General features: G+C 44.8%; 1 protein-coding gene across 1 annotated transcript in view; it reads left to right on the plus strand.

Annotated features, from left to right (window-relative positions):
- The window catches only part of CCDC38 (coiled-coil domain containing 38), a gene marked incomplete at its 5' end in the record, with an annotated part of 42,073 nt that overhangs the window by 10,600 nt on the left and 9,331 nt on the right, over window positions 1-22,142 (plus strand). Inside the window, 12 exons of the mRNA XM_025213433.1 lie at window positions 6,127-6,223; window positions 7,323-7,408; window positions 8,913-9,087; window positions 9,668-9,735; window positions 12,275-12,438; window positions 12,532-12,612; window positions 14,653-14,795; window positions 17,233-17,326; window positions 18,419-18,482; window positions 19,579-19,730; window positions 20,595-20,730; window positions 21,242-21,447. Coding sequence (XP_025069218.1) covers window positions 6,127-6,223; window positions 7,323-7,408; window positions 8,913-9,087; window positions 9,668-9,735; window positions 12,275-12,438; window positions 12,532-12,612; window positions 14,653-14,795; window positions 17,233-17,326; window positions 18,419-18,482; window positions 19,579-19,730; window positions 20,595-20,730; window positions 21,242-21,447 — 1,466 coding nt within the window. The remainder of the gene's footprint in view (window positions 1-6,126; window positions 6,224-7,322; window positions 7,409-8,912; window positions 9,088-9,667; window positions 9,736-12,274; window positions 12,439-12,531; window positions 12,613-14,652; window positions 14,796-17,232; window positions 17,327-18,418; window positions 18,483-19,578; window positions 19,731-20,594; window positions 20,731-21,241; window positions 21,448-22,142) is intronic.

Genomic DNA, 22,142 nt, shown 5'->3' on the forward strand with positions numbered 1-22,142 from the left:
TTGACAAACCATGAGGCCTCATTACCATCAGCAGCATCTTCCTCATCACAGCCATGGCAAAAATTGTCTTGTCTGTTTGTGTTGTCTTGTTATATGTTTTGTGTTTGTTTGTTTGGTTTGTTTTAAGTTGTGACAGTTTAAATACATATGGATATCATAAAGATATAATAGGAGTAATTGGTAATACCGCCTCTAAAAACTGAACCTGTCTGTGGATTCCAGACCAGAACACTTCCGTCTGGTTGGACTGGAAAGTCGTTCTGATATTTGAAACGAGGGCAGTAATTCTCAAAAGGTTTTAGATTTCACTTGGTTAGCAAAAAGATATGTATTAAATCATGTGGAGTTTGTTTTTTGGGTTTGGTTTTGTTTTTGGTTTTTTTTTCTCTGTACTTCTTAAGGATTTAAATGCTATTTAGAATATCAGTATAACAAGATGTGTGTAAAAAAAAAAAAACCTGCATTCAAAGTCACATTTTAATAAGCAAAGAGACAACTATACCATTGTAACTGTTCAAATCAACCTTGTTATGTTATTTTCTCTCTTCCACCTCCCAAGGCTTTTCTCTTTCAATATCTTTTAACTGTCCAACTTTTGTTTTAACTTCAAACCAGCTGAAGATGACACACCTCCTGCCTATATAGCTGAACAATGGTGTTCAAACAGTATAGTGACATCACCCTTGTGTAAGGCCGATGTCAAGAGGGGGAATAATGTAGCAGAAAGCCCCCTTTTCCTCTTGCCTACATTTGCTCTTCCCTCTTTGGATATGTTTCTCTTCTTCTACCTTTTCTTCCTTCCTCTTTCTTTCAGTATAAGATAAGGAATTGTGTTTTAAAGTTTGTATGTGTGCATTTTGTATCTCCCCTTGTATTTTGGTATTTTTATCTATTTGTGCACCATGGCGTTACTCTTGTAGCTTATATTTTATGCTCCTCACCTTTTAACTAAATGTGTTTGGTTTCAGAAGTAAGTTATACACTGTAACAATGTTAACAAGGGCAGGAGTTAAACTGCCGCTTCCCTGTATCAGGCGGGCCCCTGAAAGAGCGAGTGAATCAGTGATTGAATGCGTAACACAGTAGCAGGCAGCAATTAACACCTAGGAAAACCGCAGATCAACCAATGGAAGAAATCATTAGGAGACAATGTAGCAACCGGGAATTCTCTAAACTTCACTGTTCAAGGGCGAACCCCTTGTCAAACTTTTTGAAACATTTTGACCTGCCCTGTTTCATTTCAACCCTGCTTAGAGCCTCCGTTTCATTTCGACTTTGCTGTTTCGAGGCTGAAACGCCTCAAAACAGCTTCGAAACAAAACGGGCAGCAAAATTTCTCATGGCCCTAGGTAGTAGGGCCACTTATGGTTCTAGACTCTTGGATTTGGTATTACTTTTGGCTAATGTGGCCTGGGATACATAAAATTAGAGGAAAAACAAATGTCTGGTGGTGCTACACCCTCCCAGGCCTGGGGTTGGCTAGTCACTTGGGTGCACCATGAGGACAGCTGTGAATTGTGGTGAATTTGAGGGCTGTTCTGCCTTTTGGGGGTGCTTGGAGCTGTATGCTGGAGCTGTGCCACCTGGAGACTTCCCTTTGCCAGGGGGCTGCCTTAACTGGCCAGTTAATCTTTCTCCCTGCTTTGCCCTTGGAGATGCAGTTTGTCTGTTGCCTGGCAACATCTCCCAGCCCTGTTGCCGAGCGCAGAATGTTTGGGTTTGTCACTGGATTGTTTGTCCCAGAGGTTCTGTACCTCACCACTCGCGTAGGCGCCTAGCCTGAGCGGGGTTGTGATACTCGTCAGCACGTCTGGCCACCCGGTTACTTCAGCTTGTCTGACTTCCCCGGACAGTGAGACGTGATAGAGGATAATGTTCCCTGTAGGTTTGGAGAAGGGAGAGTTTCAGCAAGAGATTTTACATACAAGATGCAAATTTTAGGGGTTTTTTTGTCTTTCAAGGGTGCAATTTGAATACTTTAGACCAGGGGTTTTCAGCCTTTTTAAATAAGTGTACCGCTTCTGTTTCAAGGTTTCAGCTCATGCACCCCTTTATATTTTTTCTTGTTTTTAAGCCGGGGCAGATCCAGGCTTCCCCAGTGAGGGAGGGAGTGAAGCTGGGGCAGGTGCTGCACAGCCGGGGTAGGGTATGGGACAGAGCCATGAGGGCTCATCTGGGCAGCTCGGGGGGGAGGGGGGGGGACGGCTCCCACCCCTGTACGCACCCTGGGAGGGCATGAGGTACACGTGTCCCTGGATCTGGGCATGGGGTGAGGGCTGGCTGCCATTGTGGGGGGCGGGGGGCAGATTGAGGTCACAGCAGTAGGGGAGGGAATGAGGCTTGGGGCAGGGGCTGCCCAGCCGGGGCAGGACACGGGACTGAGCTGCGTAGGGCAGGGGGGCAGCTACCACCGCTTCACGCACCCTTGGGAGGGCATATGTCCCCAGATCTGTGCATGGGGTGCGGGTGGGCTGCAACCAGCGATGGGATCTTCACAGCAGGGGGCTGGGTTGGGCTGAGCCGTGCTCGGGGTGGGTGGTGGCTCTGGGAGGGGAAGTTGGGGGTGCTGTGGCAAATTCTGGAGGGGCTGCAGCACTTCCCTGTAGTCCCATTCCCGTAGGCCCCTGCAGTGAGGGAGGGAGTGCGGCTAGAGCAGGGTTAGGCGCTGTCCAGCCGGGGCAGAGCACAGGACGAAGCCATGGCTCGTTGGGGAGGTGTGGGGGGTGGTGGCTCCCACCGATGCATGCATCCTGTGAGGACACAGGGGACATACGCCCCTGGATCTGCATGTGGGGCAGGGTAGGTTGGGGCCAGGGCCGGGCCTGCACCAGGCTCTTCCTGGCAGGGGCTGGGCCGGGCTGTGCTTGACGCGAATGTTGGTGGCGCTGAGAGGGCGCTATGGGAAGGGGCTGCAGCCACTGCAGAATTCACTGTAGCTCCTCCAGGCCCCCTCCCAGTGCAGCCCAACCCAACACCCCTGCTGGGAACAGCCCAGCACTGCCCTGGTCCAAGCATACAGCTCCCTACAGCCCACCCCATTACACATCTGGGGGCATGCACCCCTTGTGCCCTCCTGGGGTGTGTGCAGCGGTGGGAGCCGTCAACCCCCATGTGTCCCGGACAAGCCACTCACGGCTCTGTCCTACGCTCCACCCCAGCTGGGCAGCACCTGCCCCTGCTCCAGCCCTCAGCCCCAGCCCCACTCCTTCCCTTATCTCAGGGGCCTATGGGAGGGAGGGGCTGCATCCACTCCGGCATTTGCCATAGCCCCCCCTGCAACTGCCCTCCCAGCACCACTGCTGCTCGCCCCAAGCACAGCCCGGCCCAGCCCCCTGCCCCCACCCCCACCCAGAACAGCCCTGCGCAGTACCACCAGCGCATGCATTTTAGGTGATGCTACTGTGCAGTAGATTAATTCCTGCGCAGTAAGCTAATCTACTGCAAAGTGTCTTCTGCAGATGCACCACAGATACCTAGCACTGTTGAAAACCAAGCACCGTTTGTTTAAATGCCTAATTAGGGATTTTTGAATGGATGTGATATCTTTTATTAGACCAGCTGAGTAGTTGGGAAAAAGTTCTTAGCAAGCTTTTGGGCACAGTCACCCGTCTTCAGGCATAGGTAGTCTCTGCTGTTCTGAAACTCCAAGGAAAGAGAGAAGCTAAAAGTGTGACAGGGTGTCAGTGAGAATGTAAATAGGTAGAAATTAGGAAAACAAAAGGTAAAGCAGGGGAGGGGGAAAATGGGGGGAAAAGGCAAAGCTGAGTAAGGGAGACTGTACAGTGGTGGAATTCAAGGTAGAAAAGAGGCTGTCTGTGAAAAAGGAAATGGATGGAAATTGGGAAGACAGAGGGCAGAAAAGGAGGGGGGAGGGGAAAGAAAACGGTAAAACATCAGGGCTGACAGGTACCTAATGAATCAGATGCCAGCCAGGTTGTAATGTGTCATAAATCCGATGTCTATATCGAGTCCATGATTTTTTGTATCCAGTAGATTTATGAAGTGAAGTTCGTAGGCTCATCTATGAAAGGTGTTTTGTAAGTTCGCTTTGAGGATTAGAACTGAGAGATCGGAGTGATTGTTTTGTGAGAAATGTGCGTGAGAAATGTGCCTCCACAGGTAGTTGGATATTCTTGTCTTTGATCAATTTTCGGTGTGCGTTCATTCTGATGCACAGTTGTTGTTTGGTCTCTCCAACATATTTTCCGTCAGGGCATTTGGTGCACTAGATGAAATATATAACGTTTCTGGAGGTGCAGGTGTAAGATCCAGGAATGGTGATTGAGTTGTGGGGTGTAGTTATTGTGGGGGTTGTGGAGATGTGTGGGCAGGTTTTGCATTTCTTCTCTTGGCATGGTCTGGTTCCATTGGATGTGGCTTGGGTTATAGCAAGCTTCTGGTGATGAGGTTAGTGAGGTTCGGTGCTTGGTTAAAGGCTAGGATGAGTGGTTCTGGAAAGATCCCTTTAAAAATTGTGTTGTCTTCTAGTATGGGTTGCCAGTAGGTTCCAGGGAAGGGTGATATGTCATAACTAATGGTGTGCAATTTATGGAGCTTTTCTTTTTGAACTGCAGCCACTGTATCCAGATAGCTCTTTCAAAAGTGCGATCTCTCTCTCTGGAGGAATGTCCTTGTTGAGTGAAGTGGCGATCACGGGTATTCTTGCTGCAAATTAGGTGGTATTGGAGAGCTTGGCTGTAAATTAAAGCTTTCTTGATGTGTTCAGGGCGATTGCCGGTTCTCTGTAGATATGTACATGGCTACAACCAAAAACCCAGTAACTATGGATTTAGAAGCCTAACTTTAGGCTTTTAAATTGGAAATCTTTGGCCATTTTTAATCTATGGTATCTGTAGACACAGATTTTATGTCATTGGTGGCTGCCCACCATGTCATATGTAGCTATTTTACTTTTTCAGTGGGATGGCAAGTAACACAGAGGTAATGGGGAGGTCTAGCAGTAGATGGGCGACAGGAGGACAGTATACATGTGCCTCCTTGCCACTTAGTCATTTTCCAGGCTTCTACAATAAGTCAAAAATTTAAAGGCTGGAAAAGTCCTATTAGTAGATCATTCTTCCCATCTTTCTCTCAAGCAAGATTGTTTCAGATCATTCATGTTCTAGAGCTCTGTTCCATCTTCTTCTAAAAAGTCCAAAATTACTAGGCTTTAAGTGCTTCCCTAGGGAGACTATTTGACATCCCAGCGCATTTTACTACCAGGGAGTTTTTCCTTATATTAATCTTAAATTTCCTTTTCTTCATTGTATTCATTCACTCTAGCCATGTATGGCTCTAAATAATTCTTTCCTCTTTTGTGTATACCAACTGTCAAATATTCACAGCCTATGATCATTGCCTCCTGTTTAGTTAGCATTCGATTCTTTTAATCTTTCTTTACACACTGGTTTTTCCAGCAGGCTGATAATTTTTGTTTTTCTGCTAGATATCCTCCAGAATGTAAATATTTTTCTTGCAATGTGTAGATTAAAATATAATGCCATTAACACACAGACACGTGTGAATCCAGATGTTTATATATGCAAAAGGAGCAACTAAGGCTCCTGAGATATCTCTTAGTGACATAATCCTTTTCCAGATGAGATAAAATGTACAGATAGGGACAAATATTGTGAAGTTTGTTTAAAAAAAAAGGGGGCGGGGGGAAGGACGCTGCACAGTGGTGAGCCCTGGGCAGTGATGTTGGGCACTTTCCTTGTAAAAATTATTTCCCCTTGAAGTAGGCAAAAGGATTAGCAGATGGGATGCTTGAGGGATTTCTTCCAGGAATCTCACTGGATATTTTAGCCACAGGTGACACTCCTTTGGCATTAATCCAGTTGTTTGTACTGCTAAAAGATCGTCAGTTTGTCTACAGGTATTTGGGGTACAATATTCAACAGGTCTCCATTTTGTGCCCACAGAAAGCTTGCAAGAATGCCAATTTACATGCATAAAATCCAAACCTGTATTTGTACATGTCCATTTTTAATCACATGCTTTATTTGTAAGTTAATCTATATATGCAGATGAGAAGACAAGCAAAAATTGGGCTAAAGCATTTAGTGGTTCTCACTTTCCTACATTAACACTTCTCCCCCTACCTCTCCTCGCTGTCTGTTTCAGGTATTAGATAGACAGCTTCCAAGAGCAAGGACGGCATCAACAGCTCGAGCTCCATCGGCTTCACCTCAATCTATTCGACTGCCTTCAGTTGATTTGGGTAAAACAACAATAAGCTATAGACTAATTTTGTGCACTGCTTACTCTGTGAGACGAGACCTGTTGTACTTTAAGGGCTTATGCAGAAGACCAAGGCTTCTGAAATACACTCTGAATAGGCGTGTATTTCATCCAGAATAAACTACTGCAATGGAACAATTCCTCCATTAGGGTAGGAAAGAATAGCTCAAGAACATCTGTTTTCTGAAGAAAGTGTAGGTTCAAGGTTCAGTCTCTTCAAGTGAATGCTCCTAGGGGCTGGACCAGGTGCCCCTGAGATTCCTTCCAGTCCTATGATTCTGTGAATGTCTTTGAGTCAAATCATGGGCGCTGTTATACATCCCAGATAGGAGGGCCGTTTTGCAAGCAGCTACACGGGATGGAATAGTCTGTATCCCAGTTCAGGATACAGGAGTAGAGTCCAGAACACCTGCATATTTCTCATATAACTTCTAGAAGAGATTCAAAACTGCACAGACTACTCAGGAACGCTGACTACAGTATTAGGTTAATGGGTCTGTATAATCATAGATCTACTGTCTTGTCCTGCCTCCAGATGTCCATCTGTGAGCTTGTTTACACAGCCTCTGTGCCATGCCTGGGAATAACGCCAAGAAGCCCATCCTACCCACTCACTCCAACTCCCAGAAATCTCTTTAAAGCATTCTTAGGGTGTGCTTGCTGCCTCATTTCTGCTATTCATGCACGTGGAGTAGAACTAACACATGGGCAGGGATTATTTCCTCGATGACATGACTGAGTTTCCTGGACCAACAATGTAAACATGTCTGTAGTGTTTAAAGCAGTTTACAGGCCATTGCCCAAGAGACCAAATGCAAAGCTGAATGTAGGCTGTGACCACAGGAATTTCATGAGTTTAGAATCAGAGGTATATTTTCAAAATATTACTGTGTAGGGCACCACTTGCATACCCAAAACATGGCAAAGGTAAGAAGAACAGAATTTAAAGGTCCTGAGCTTCCTCAGTTTAGATTGCAAGCTTAATTTTCCAGTAAAATTGCCCTTTAGTTTGATTTTTTTTTATGGCAATGCTTTATATACTATTACATTGTATTTTCTTTTCTTTTTTTAATATATAGATAATAAAAATAGGTCAAACCCACCTACACCTTTAAGCAGTAAGCCACCTTTTTACACAAGTGTTGAGCGTGCAGAAAGGGAAAAGGTATGTGTTCATGTCAATTGTAATCAACATAGTCTGTACAGAGTCTGTTTATGTCAAAATTTCCCCTAGTTCAACTGTTTTGTGTGGTGAAGTGAGTTTCTTTCCTACTAAAGCAGTAAAAGGACTTCAGAAAAAGAAACTCCCGCTAAAATTAGAGATAACATGAAAATTAATCAGTTGACTACAAGCTATAAAAGCTTTTGTAGATGGAAAGGCTGTATTTCTTATCTCTTGGCTGATGCTGGATGTGTCTGCATAGAACTCTTGCAGGAGTTTCTCAGGGTACCAGAGTGTCCTTGGAGGGACATTCCCATGTAAGTCTCATTTGTCTACTCTGCCTGGTACACACCAAACCCAGAAGTGCACTGGTGAAGCTGCTCCAAGAACATCCTCAGTGACTGCTCTTAATACGCTGCAGCCTTAAGTCACGAGGGCAATCCTGAAAGTGACACACTGTCCCTGCTGGGAATGCAATGGAAAGGTACCCTCAAAGAGCATCCTTTCAAATGAAGGATGCCCCAGATATAGTATGTCCTTCAAGCACATTTATAGATTCTATAACATTAAAAACAGGAAATGATGTACGGTCTAATCACCAACAAGTAAATCATGGAAATTGGAGTAAAGGGGCTTGAGTTTCAGTCCAGTCTTTGCCATCAATTTCCTGTGTTACCTGGAATAAGTCACTTAATAACACTGTGCTTCAGTCTTCCCATCTGCTACACAGAGTTAACAGTATTTGTTTACAGTTTGTTTGGCCTGATGTAATAATGCTCACAATGTGATGTGAAGTGTGATGATAGTGGAGTCTCTGAAAATTCTAAGAATTGTGCTTAAGTATCTTGGTGATTCAGAGTGGGGGCGCTGCCTTTTATAGGTGATGTTCTGCACAAGATGGAAGCATTGTAACTTGCAATGGCAGCTGGTGGTTTTCTGTTGCTTTTCAGCTAGGCTTTATAATGCTTATTATTTTAATGACTTTTATCCTGTGTACTCCACATGTAAAGTCATATGGCTTCTTAATTTGTATATATAATACATACATAGTGTGTATGACTGTTCATAGGCATGCTGTTCTTTGGACTCTCAACAGAATGGCTTGTTTCACCTGCCTATATTCACAGACATTACTATATACCAACCAAGGGCCAGATTCTGTTACCTTGACACAGATGCAGTATCTTGCTGCCCCTTTATTGTAATCCTTTTAAGACCAGTGGATTACTTACAGCTGATGTCCAGTCTTACAAAGACTTAGGCATGTGTTTAACTTTGCCTCTGTAAGTAATTCTGCTGATATTTATAGAGTAACACATGAGAGCAAAGTTAAACTTGCACACAAGTCTTTCAAAAATCTGGGTCCTAAGGTAATAAATGAGTTCAGTTGACCCCTTGTTAGTATTCATGTCATTCCATCGAGGTACAGTGTTATATAAAAGACAGGTTCCCTCCTGGAGAACTTACAATTCAATAGACACACTTATCTCAAAATCTGTAAATACAGGCTGAATTACTTGGAAAGATTGTCAAAGTACATAAAAAGCAGACATTTGCATCAAGAGTCAAACGTCGACAATCTAGAAGAGCGCTGAACTTGGAACTTGAAGAAGAGATTCATACTCCAGAGGAAAATGAGTACGCTCGTTCTGATCCCAGCCGGGCTTTTACTGTTGCAAAAAGTAAGCATATTCTTTTAGCTTTGCCTATAGTGTTACTCATCTTGGTACAGTTTTCCATAAGACTGCACATCAATCATTCATCTAAAAGTTATTGTTTAGGGCCAAATCCTATAATTGTACCCTTCATTTGTTTAGAATCTATTGATTTCAATGGGGATCCATTACAGCTCACCCACAGAGATTTTGCTAAAGGACTTTTTCCTTTGCAGATTCTGGACAAGGATTTAAGCATACGTTGTCATTCTGAAGAGAGGGGGAATATTTGTAATAAACAGTAACTTTTCCTTTTTCCCCATCTCACTGCTACTACAATGTTCTATGACTAGATTAACCTGGTACAAAACTTCGCTCCATTATGTGGAAGGCTCTCTCCAACAGTAGAGTGGCAGGGATGTGAATTCTTTTAAATGAAACCTATTAAGAGTTAATATAAAGTCATTTTTGTTTAATAAACTAAACAATGTGTTAAATACATTATAAATATATGAAAACAATTGTCTTTTATTGTAGCTTATTCTGTAGAAATTTGAGAAATATGTTAACATCATCAGGTTAATTTGAACACATTTTTTTTTTAAAGCTTGCCATACTAACAAACAATCTGTAAGAAATTTTATCAATGAAAGGAAGGAAATATTTCGACTGCAGGTACCGTAAAATATTTTTCTTCTTCCTATAGTTAATGGAACACCTAAAATTAAATAAGAATAACAGTTAATTATATTAGAATAAGTTTGTTTATCTGTGTGTCCATATATTAAAAATGGTAAGACTGATTCAGAAGAGAAATCCCATTGTTCTCAAATTGGGAAGCCAGTATGCACAGTAAAAGTTAATCGGACAAACTATTTAAGTCAGAAGAACTACTTGGATGAATAAGTATCTGCAGGACTTGACCCTGAATCTGGTAGGAAGTTGAGCAAGGTTCATAGTCACTGGGTGCGCTTTACTGAAGAGTAGACTAATTAGGTGCATGAAGTGTCACTGTCTACACGTGCACTGGTATTAGGGCACAGTAAATTAATTAACTCCTCAGTAAGATAATACTGTCTGGGACAGTACTGTTTTAGAGTGTAGCATTTAAGTGCAATGAAACACACGTGTAGATGGTGACAGGGGCTGGCCACACTGCACTGCAGGTTCTGCATAGGGTTACCATACGTCTGGGTTTTCCCGGACATGTCTCTTTTTTGGCCCCCTGCACTGTGACCGGGTGGGTTTTTACAATACAATCAAAATGTTCAAGTTTCTTGCTGTTCCTCTGCCCTCCCAGGCCAGCTGCTTGGGGCTGGGAACAGGGGGCAAGGTGATTGGCTGTTGGGGGGAGGGGGGGTCATGTGATACAGACAGCCAGTCACTTTGCGGGAGAGCAGAGGAACAGCAAAAATCAGCCAGGGGGAGGCAGGGAAGAATGGAAAGCAAAAGAGCAAATGTGGGAGCTGCTTGGCTTGGGCAGGGGGCTGCAGGTGGGGAGTGCGGGGCAGGGGGCTGTGGTCAGGGGTGAAGGGCATCACTAGGTAGCGGGGACTGTGGGTGGAGAGTGGGGGGCACCAACAGGAGCTGGGAGAGGGAAGGGGCTGCAGACAGGGGGTGAGAGGCACTGCCTGAGTTGCTGGGGGGCTGCAGGTTGAGAGTGAGGGGCACTGGCAGGGCTAGAGGGCAGGGGCTGCTGGCAGGGAGTGAGGGGCACTGGCAGGAGTGAGGGGCATGGGGGACGGGATGGGTGACTGGGTTGGGTGTGCAGGGCCCTGACAGTGCTAGGGGACTGCAGGTCGGGAGTGGGAGGCACCAGCAAGAGATGTGGGGCAGGGTACTGCTGTTTGGGAGTGAGGGGCACTGGCAGGGCTCGGGTCAGTGGGTCTGGAGTGAGAGACAGCAGGGCTGGGAGGGCATGGTTTGTCATTGAGGGGCAACAGAATGGGCAGAGGCAGGGCATTAGCATGTCACTGCCCCCCTACCATCATATTCCCCTCCCCAACCCCCACCCCTCCCATGGCAGGTGTCCTCTTTTTTGGACCTGCAAATATGGTAACCCTAGTTCTGCATCCTTGTCCCCCAGCCAGCCCCTCTGCTGCCCAACACTGCTGTTGGGCACCCAGGGCTGACCCTGTGAGCCTGCTGCCAGCCTGGGGCTACTCTGCCCCAGCTCAAAGTGGAATGCCTGTTCCACATGCAGTGGGGCACATGGCAAGTTACCTTGAGTGGCATAGGGGAGTCTGGGGCCAGCACTGTGCTGGCTCCAGCTGCCTTAGTTGGGGTGCTGGAGCCTCCTGGGCCTGCACTAGTGGCCATCCTGCTGTACGGAGTCTGGCTGGCAGCAGAGTGCAGCTCCAGGCAGCTAGGCTCCAGTTTTGGGCAGTGCACACTGCCGCCACATGCACTACTCTGCTTTTTTTTCCCTGCGAGGTTTTTGAACCCTTCAGTGTCCAGGGGTCAAAAAAATCCTCTGCGCTGCTCCATTGCAGCATGGAGCACAACTGAACGTGCAATACGTGGTGCCACAGACGTTTCTGCAGCACCACATACCACACAGCTGTGCTTGTCTGGATGCGGCCATTGAGCCATAGCTTGGTAGCAGATTTTGAATCTGGTGCTTGTGAAAGCTGTCAAACTAATGTCATTGTACACAGATGCTTCCTACGTCTAAAGAGAAGATGCAGTACAGACAAGGCTAGTATAAACTTTTCCACACCTCTAAATTTATATTTAAACCTCCTATTGGCTTTGTGAGAGAAGTTCAAGCACAGCAGTATTCTGTCTCTGCCTTCTGTTGTGGACACCAGTGTAGCAATGTTTTTCAAGCTCTGAGCTGACGAAGGACTTCCCTTACATTGGGGATAATCCCTGGAGGAAGGTTTGCCTCCTAAAATGCTTAACTCTTTTGCAAAAACAACAATACACAAGTTTGACACTTGTGAACTGGGGCAGTGCTAACAGTGTGGGTGAAAAGCAGAAGCATGATTCTTGATTCTGCATTTCCTGGCATTGTGTTTAAATATGTAACCTCAGCATTGAAATAACATTTGGTCCATTAATTCCTACTGCATGGTAATAGGATGTTTATTTCTGTCCCCTCCCAAGACATGTATTGCTCAGTTGCTTTTGCTTGCTGAAATGATGAAAGTAACACAGAATACATGAGGACAGCATTTTAATGTAATGTTTTATCCCTGTTTTGTTTCCATAGTATGCAATAACAGTAAAACAAGGAACTATAGAGGAGCTGGAAAGAACAGCACTCCAGAAGGAGAAAGAGTTCAGGGTTGCTGAAGAAAAGCTGAAAGAAGATGCCATCGCATTCGAGGAATTCCTGAAAGCAAATGATGGAAGTTCTGCAAATGCAGCTAAAATGTTAGACTCTCTCACAGTTAATGTTTGTTTTGACTTTGGATCCACAAAAAACTGTATATACAGGGTGCTAAAATATTTCTATTTTACTTATAGTGTAGCCCAAGAAAAAAAATCAAAAGAGCAAGCAGCGGGAGAGCTCAAATCAGCTCTTAATGAACTCCGTGTGGTTCAAAGGTGAGGATGTTATGTTACTAACTTACCCTTGCTTTTCTGATCACAGTGGTAATTAGGTCTAAAGAACTGTCTTGGGGAAGAAATATTGTTGCCTTGTGTGGTTCTTTCCACTTGTTGTATATTGCCTTTTCCTGGGACTGGAAGCACCCCCTGTCACTTTGTTCTGTGGTTGTGCGGTCCCTACCACAACAGGGTCTTGATGACTAATACTCCTGGACTTCGTGGTAAAACAGTTAATAGTACTTAGATCTTCAGGCCAGCCAGCTTGTATATTGACTGTAAGCAGTACTAGGATTTAAACTGGTCAGGTTTGTGAGTGGTGAAGGTGTTCTGTTATCCTAGCACATCAGGTACTGCCAGTAATTTGCTAAGGATATTTTCCCTGTTTCAGGGTTTTATTTAATATTTTAAATGAATTGCTTATTTCTGTGTTTGTGAAGCTATAGGGGTGATATTAGAAGTTCTGTCAGGCCAGGAGTCAAGCAAGCACTTGAGGTTTGGGGAAAATGTTTCTAAGTTTTTTGGAGAAAAACTGTTAAACTAATAGAGAAAAAGTCTGTCTTACCCTACACTCAGTCTGTTACTGGTTTTAGTGGAAAAAATTATGAACCAAAAAGTGAAAATGTTTGTACAATTTTGTTAAAGCATGTCTGGGGCCAAAGTCATTCAGCAGAATTAAGACCTGGTGTGGTGGAGCACCTTTGGGGGTGCTCGCCACTTGAGGGCTCTCACAGGCTCTGAGGGGAGCCTGCTTTGGAGGAGCAGCAGGGGAAACCTCTCCCAGGAGTCATTTTAAGGGGGACGATGTGTCGCAGGGCACTGTTGGTGCCTGACACTTTAAAAGCGGAGCCAAGCAGCCAGCAGGTGCTTGATTGCGGCAGCCATTTTAGATCTCTGGCTGCCCATATAAACAGGGCAGTTTGCTGCTGGCAGCCAGGCTTCATGTATCATCCTGGAGGTAAGGGCAGGAGCTGTAGGGAATGGTCAGGAGGCTCCTGGTCCTGGGCATGACCTAAAACTGTACCCTGCCAGGAGTGGGTAGCTTGGTGGGGCGCTCAGTGGCGGGGGACCCCCGAGGAAATGCCAGGCCCATTACCACCCCAGTGAAAGGCGGGTAAGAACGCCTTAACCCTAGCCCTCACCTTTGGGTGAGTCATGCAACATCAGAGGTAATGGGCCAGGCATGGCTGAGGCCATCTGAGCCCTGTGGGGTGGAGGACCCTGAGGAAAGGTAGTTGGGGCCAGGCATGGCTACGGTCACCTGAGCCCACTGGGGAGGGAAGTCCCATGGCCCCGAGTGAAGAGGGCGGTGTGGAGCCCCAAGTGAGGGAAGTAGGCCTAGGTATGTTTCTGGACGCCTGAGGCTGTAGCTTGGGCCAGAGGCCAAGTAAGGGGTCTCAGTCTGAGAGGTAGGGGCGAGCCCTGACTCCAGTAAATCTTCCACCACTGGGAGGCCGAGTGTGGGTTGAAAGCAAGATCTATGGTGGAGCACAACGACATGCTGCTCCAAGGGGGGGTGAGAGTCCCCGTGAGACCCCTGAGCACCAGTTGTGGTGTGGGATAAGAACGCCCTGGTGAGGGGTGGCCCTAGAAAGGGGGCAGAGAGGAGGGACCCCAGTGGGGGAGAAGAACCAGAGGGCTGAGAGCCCAGAGAGTGTATAGAGTTGCCCCAGAAGGTGCCAGGGCAAGCTTAGACCTGATCGGGTAATTGGCTGGCCACTACCCTGGGGAGGGTCATGGGAGAGGCCCAAAAGATGGTACGTCTGCCACCTAAGGTATGAACTAGCTAAACCTATGGCCTAAGGGGCCTGCTCCAAGAGGGAGCAAGGTAGCATAAGTTGTCGATATGAGAAAGAGACCCTGTGAGAGAGGGTGGAGTGTGTGAGGCCCGGGTGAAAGGAGGGCGGTATGAATGTGTGTGTGTCAGTATATATGATGATGATAATGATACTTTTAATATCATTTAACCTTTACATTTTACTTAAAATGTAACTGTACCCTCTGTTTGCATATTGACCATAATATTACCTGTTTTTGTAGACAAATTGCAGAAGCTGAAGTCTGCCTCAATGACTACTTATACTATGAAGCATTTTTAATGAAACTGTCTCCAAAAGAATGGCAAGATGAGCAAAATGCAAAAAAGAAGAAAGCAAGAGTAGAAAAATTACATAAACCACAGTGTATGCTTTTCCTTTTTAAGCATGTGTCTGAAAATGTTAAATATAATCTATATAAATGTGCACAACCAAATCAGGAAATTTAAAGATTAAGGGGTCAGATACTAATTTGTTTGACACTGATTGTTGCCAACAGTTGTGAGATTTGTGATACTAATCATGAGATTATATTTCTTTAAGCCCCAGCTGCTTGTAATAATAGACAGAATGAGACTCTTCTCTTTCATTTTTTAAATGAAAAAAAATGATAGAGAAAAGCTTAAACAAAACAAAGAAAGTGCACTATAAAAGCTCAGAATCCAGAAGGTAAATAAGAAGAACTTCACATTTATTATTTTTTTAACTCTTGTGATCCTGGGAGGCCTGACATAGGATTTTTGAATGTGTGGGGTTGATAGTTCTGGGAAAGTAATATGGCTGACAAAACCCTCCCAGTGTTGGGTTATGGCTAGGGGATGTTCCAAACTCAAGGCGGTGGCCAGCTGATTTTACATGCAAATTGCGGAGCCAGCAGCCATTTTTGCAGGTGGAGCATGGTGGGCCCCCCATGCCTGTCCAAGGGGCCCTGGTGACCTCACCCTTCGTCACTGATTGGCTGGAAGAACTGTCCATCATATGGCCCTGCCCCTCGCCACTGGTTGGCTGTGGGGGTTGTCCATCATGTAGCCCCGCCCCTTGCTGTTGATTGGTGGCAAGGGGCAGGGCTGCCCCTGCAGCCACTCAGCTCTGAGGGGTGGAAGCAGCAGCTATTCTGCCATGCCAGAAGCTGCAGCATTTTATTTTCAGGATTTTTTTTTTTCAGCTAGCCCACCAAAAGCACAGAGCCCGCACTTTTTCACAGAGCCTGCAGTTTTTTTCATGAAGCCTGCTTGAAATCATAATTTCTGTGAAAATCGTGAAATCACAATTTTGGTAGATCCCTAGTTATGGCCTTTGGAAACTTGCTATTTAATGTAACTCCACAGATATAACCCATATTTTTTTTTCTAGAAGTCTTCACTGCCAGCCTCATTTAGATCTTGTCTACATTCCATGTTTCACCTGGTTAATTAAAAATGTACTTTAAAGTAATTTAGGTATACCAGTGGACACTCCTGTATGGACAGTGAAAATGATGTAACTTTGGTTTAATCTTAATAATGAACCATTTGAAGACAAATCCATATACACAAGATTTAAATCACTGGCCAAAATCAAATTAACAAGTGGTTTTAGCTCATATACCCCATGCAAGCTTCTTGTACAGAGAAGGCTCTACAGGTTAAAGACCATTCCCTGTGTTTTTATTCATGTTTCCCTGCAGTACTTAGAAGAGCTTTCGTTGCTTAGCCATGTCTCAGAAAAAAATCCTTTTAAGTCATTCTGTATTGGAATTCAATTCATATTCTGCACTTCTCTTGCCGTAAATCAGGCCAGGGACTTCACTTTTGTTGCCCATCAGGACTTGTTTCTTTTGGGAAGTTATAGCTCTGTTTATCCTTTGAGCCAGATTGTGTACATCAAGCCATAAAAATAAACATATTGGTGTTTAAGACAAATGTATGGGATACAACCCGAAAGAAGCAGCTGCAAGTGAAAATGGTCATCAGGAAAGAGGCCTTCTTGATAACAAAGATATGAAGTCTTTGCAGCAGGAAGAGGAGTCCTCTCCTCTAAGGGTGAAACTTGGACTCTGTTGGTGCATACAATACCTTCTGTGCTAATTAATGCCTGTGGTAGCATTTGCAACTGTGCACTGGAAGCAAGGTGCAGGGAGCGTAGATGAAGTCACCAGACATATGAATGGAGACACGCTCTGTTCTCAGTTTTAGATAACCTGACATAGATTACAGACAGACCATTGAGTAGTCCACAGAACCGAGAGGCCCATGAGGCTAGTGACAGGCCATCAAAAGTTGTGCTGTGCAGCCAGGGGAGGTGGCTACCAAAAGTTGTGCAGCGTGGCCAGAGGAAGTGGCCTGCCACAGAATCCAGAGCCCTTGAGCCCTGGTGACATGGACATATGTGGCAGGAGGGCGAGTGGGGGCTGACATAGCCTCAGTTGCCCTCCAGCCTTATCACCCATTGCTACTGCTATGGCCCTACCTCCTCAGGCACTGGCCTCATCACAGTGCACCCTATGGCAATGGCAACTATCATGGGGCATGTGAGAACTGGAGCAGTGCCATGTGCCCCATGCCAGAACAGGTGCTGCCAGCACTTCTGTATTCTCTTAAATGTAAAAAACATCTTTTTTTAATATCTGATAGATACATATTGAATAAATATACTGGGGAAAATATACCTTCTTAATGTAAGAAGTGTGTAGCTGATAACATTACAAGGCTCAGGATAAGAGTATACCATTTACTTTATTAAAAGATATAGGTTGATAATATTATTATAGTTTGCCTCCTAATTAACATGGAAATGTATTCTTTTATCTTTTCATCCCTTGAAGGTGGGCCATTGCCTTCAAAGAAGCTGTCAGGATCAAATTTGGCACTACCTGAATTCCAATCAATGTTGACTAATAGGAAAATGTCATCACCCAGGTACAGTATCAAATAAAATTGGCTTCCTCCATTCTCAGTTTGCCTTCTTTATCTGCCAGTGTACAACAGAAATAAAACAGATCCAGTAAGCAAGCAAATCCTAACTATGCCATTTGCAATTATACCAGTTACCTACATACTGCTGCAAAGGAGACTGTTGATAATTTCTTCCAACTCCGACCTCCCCCCACAAAGGTTTTCTAGAAGTACCAAAGGCCAAAGCTGAAAAGTGTTTCATGGGTCCTTTCTGTCTTTTGCTTGTTAACACTTTCTGTGATGAGAAATGTCTCTTTTCTCTTATCCTTTCTGCCTTTTTTTTGTCCTAAGTTACATGCTGGGATACAATGTGGGAGTCTCCCAATGAATCAAATATTCGAGGCTGTGTTTGAGCTATTGAACTGAAATAATTTTTTTCGTTTGTTCATGCAGGGTGCATCTGCACGTGAAATTAATTTGACGCAATAAAGTCTGGCACTGTACACACTGGAGTTTATTGTTTCTGGGCACAGTGTTTACACATGCACCCGGGACCACAGTATGTTGAGCATGGGCAGAGCAGCCCCAGCTGGCAGGGAGCCCTGGTAGTCAGCCTGCCAGCCAGGGTTGCTCCGACACAGCTCAACATGCTGCAGAGGCGTCTGGGACACAAGGGTGCTACAGTGCAGGGCTAGCACTGTTGTGCTCCAACCAGCCCAGTCAGCGTCTACACAGGCATTGCTGCACAGTAAATAATGCCACCGTATTTACAGGTACTAACCTCGCGGGATTTATTAGTTTCCTGAGGCATTGACATGGAGACTTTACTGTGGAGCTAATTAGTCAGCTCTGCAGTGAACATCTCATGTAGACGCATCCAGAGTCACTAATAACTGTACATAAACTGTTTCTTGTTGAAATGCTTAGGCAGCTGCCATTATTAGACTAGGCAAGGCAGAAACAATATTCCTTCAGTTACTACAGAGTCCTGAAGAATCCATGAAAGTGCTCATAACTTCCACTGAAGTCAGGAGGCTCTGAAGAGTCACCTCATAGGACTGACATTTTACTTTTGATAACTGAGAATTAAATCTTTTAACCTTTCTTGTCCATCAGGTATGACAATGAAAAAAACTTTACAGATTATGAATATTTCTTGGACGACTTAAACTGTGATATGGTAATGAAACTACACTTCCTAATTTACACTTTGTTCTCTGGAAAAATGAGATATTTTGTTTGCTTTTAAAAATGTGATGATTATTATACAAAAACTACAGATTCCATGATTGATGGAATGTATATTGTCACCCCATTGGCCAGATTCTCAGCTGTGCTGTGGCTGCTTTGTACGACTCTAGTACAGGGGTGGGGAATTATTTGGGCTGGCAAGCCACTTTAATAAGTTTTGGTGACCTGGTGAGGGTCTTCCCCCTCCCCCTGCCATAGCTGTGACCAGTGTGGAAGCCTGAACCCACCTGCAGCTTTAGCAGCGCCCCCCCGCCCCCCATGGCTGGAGCCTGCCCACAGTTTTAATGCGCCCTGATCTCCCCCCTCCTCCCACCCAGTCTGGCCTCAGCAACTGTCGGGCGCATCCACAGCTGCCCAAATATGGCTGGCAACTTCCAGGTCAGGGGTCCAGGAGTGGGGGGCGGGGCAGACAAGGCAGGGGGCAGGGGTGGGGTGTGCTACAGGTGTGGGCTGCAACCAGCACAGAAGCCTGAACTCGACCGCAGCTGTAGCACACCCTGCAGCTGGTGCCGTGACCCAGAAGCTGCTGGCCACATTTGAGCAGTTGGGAGCTGCAGGGTCTGGTCTGGAGCTGGGGTGGGCAGCTGCAGGCAGGCTCATGCTTCTGCTTCCATGGCGATGGCAGCCCCATTCCAGAAAGAAAGAGAGCAAGCACCCGGCACACCAGAAGCAGCCCTAGCTGCCTGGTACCATGTGGCAGCTGAAGCCGCTGCCCCCCCCCGGGCTGGGTGCCATAATTCCATCCACGGGCTGGATCCATTAATTTGGTGGGCACCTGCCCATGAGCCAGATCCAATCACTTGGTGAGGCGGATCTGGCCCATGGGCCATATTTTGCCCACCCCTGCTCTTAAAGCTCAAAGTGGCTATAAACTATGCTTAACTAACTCCTGGGTGCCCATCCATGATGATATTTTTTGTGACATTAAGTTCTATAAAAATAAGTGTGGAACAAATTTGAAGTTACATAGCACATGCAGCTCATCTTTCAATAGGTGCTTCACAGCTTTCTGTCCTCTGTCTTAGGAACCAGAGATATATTTCAGTGATCCAAAACAGTTACTGGAGATCTTCACAGATCTAGAGGAACAAAATCTTGCATTGATTCGCGATACCGAAGACCTAGCAGAAATACGGGATGATATCAAACAAACAACAAAATCTATAAAACTAAAAATGTAAGGTTTTTACAGCAGAGAGTTCAGAAGATGTATAAGAACCTCTTCATCATTGGTATTTTGATTACATAATAAGAAATGCAGGTTCCATATATACCTTTGTCATTTGGGGGTTGATAGTGGGAAGCCTAGTGAGCAAGTAGCCCCTTGTTCTATATATCCCATTGGCAGGTGATCTATAATCCCTTATCTTAGCGTGTTGAATAGATGGGCACAAGGAACCACTATTCCTGCTACCATTCCTTCACCTGTCCTGTGCTAATGCGCATATATCAATGGACAGAGGGAGAAGAGAGGAGGTGGGGCCATGCCTTCATCCTCTTTTTCACACCAACATCCCCCTGGGGCAGGGTGGTTGATTTTAGAGCTCTCTCTACATGTCAGTATGGAAGCTTGCTTTTCCCCTACTTAAATTACTATTGTCAGCTAAATTAGAGAATATTCTTCACTTTCTGCCCCAAAGGGTTGCAAGACATGTTGTAAAACAGCTACTTGATCTTTCCAAATGCAGGTTGCTGAACGTTTAAAGAAGATGAAGTAACCTGTATATAATGTGTGTGCATTTTGGCATGAACAATACTTTCTGAACTGAATGTGATATTATTTCACAAATATGACATAAGGTTTAAAGCCTTCTGACACACACTGCACTTAAATTGAGTTAATATGTCTTCATAAAAACACAAACTAACACAATCTAACTTTGTGGAGCTCGAAAAACTTTCCTTACCTTGACAATTTCTAAAAAGTTTGTAGATGACTGAAATAACATTTTAATCTGCTGATTGGTGCTTACTGATTGGTGCACAAAAAAACTAAACCACCAATGAAATGACTGAGATATACATCTTTTCTCTGCCACAGAGATGAAAAAGTAAATGTTCTATTAGCACAAAAAGAAACTCTAGAAGCTGCCTGCCTCAGAGAAGAGGAAAAAAGTGCTGAGCTGGCTCTTAGGGCCAAGATGTTTTCTTTTGGGGAGTTTAATCCAGAAGTCCAGGTAATAGCTTTGCAAAACATGCTTCTTATTGAGAGAACAAATCATACAATTATTTTTTAAATGTTTGCTCTTAGCAAAGGGGGAAGAGGAAGAAAATCTGAAAAGGGAGAGGGAACTACAGGACTGGGTAGTTTCTTGAGTCTTGAACTAAAAATTAGTACAAAAGTGGGCGCGTCTACATGTGCCCCAAAAGTGCTGTTGTTACTGCACCATCCTTTTGGAAGTACTAAATGATGACACAGTAACAGTCCATACTGCGCAGTGCACACCGTGCATGATTATTTTTGGCCGCTACATTGCCGTAGCAACATGCTATAACAAGGGAGCGTATTATTTAACAAGACACATGGCAAAAAAACTCCCTATCATTGAGATGTCAACCTTATAACAACTGAGTGTTTATATTGTGTCCGTTGCTGCTGTCCGTGCATTTCAGAAATGCACTTGTATTCAGATAAAATTTGTGTTTTGTTCTATAGGCACTTACAGATTGATTTGTTTTTAATTGAAGGACAAGACATTGCATATGCTCAGGAAAAAGATTGAAGAAGTATACAGAGTTAGTTCTGGAGAGATGGAGACAACACACATTAGTGCAATTGAAATGCTGAGACAAATAGAAAATAGGGTTGAGGAGCTGTGTGATATAATAGAGACCATTCCAAAAGAAACTATTGAAGCAATTGAGAAAACTAAGAGAAAGGAAAGAAGACAAAGGTAAGAGGAATGCCCAATATACTTAAAATAAATAGACCCTTTCTCGGTTTTTCTTCTGAGCATTCTTTGCTAGGAATTGGAGCATTTAATTAATGGAGTGACTCTCAACGAGGGTACCACAGCACCCCGGGATGCCCTGAGATTCTTTTAATGATGGTGTTAGGGTATGATACTTGATAGCACCATTAGCACTGCTAGGTGTAAACACATGATTCACAAGATAAACCCAGAGATTTCAAATAGGAATCCATAGTGTTAAAAGCCACTGTTGTGGTCTTTCTGAGCTCTTTGCAACAGAAGAACTATGTTCTTTTCCTGTAGTCAAAAACATGAGTGAAAATTAAGAGTTGGCATCTTCTGAGAGTGTCTTAAGTCTAACAAGGGTGCACTTTAAGACCTGGGGCCAAGCAGTCAGCAGGTGCTTAATTGCGGTGGCCAATTTAGAGCTTACTTAATTGCGGCGGCCATTTTAGAGCTTGTCCCCTTGCTCCCTTGCATTGGCTGCCTCACCGTGCATTGCAGCATAGGCAAGATGGCAGGCTGTGTAGAGCTGCTGCGTCAGGTCCACACACAGAAGGGTGGGGAGCTAGAGGATAGATGTTATGCCAGGTATGGGCCCAACACATGATTGCACTGTTTATGGAGCAGAATGGAAGGTAGAGTGGGATCCTGAGAGTCACCATCTTCCCTCCAGT

Source organism: Alligator sinensis, unplaced genomic scaffold (assembly GCF_000455745.1).
Source record: "Alligator sinensis unplaced genomic scaffold, ASM45574v1 scaffold154_2, whole genome shotgun sequence".
NCBI classification, from domain to species: Eukaryota; Metazoa; Chordata; order Crocodylia; family Alligatoridae; genus Alligator; species Alligator sinensis.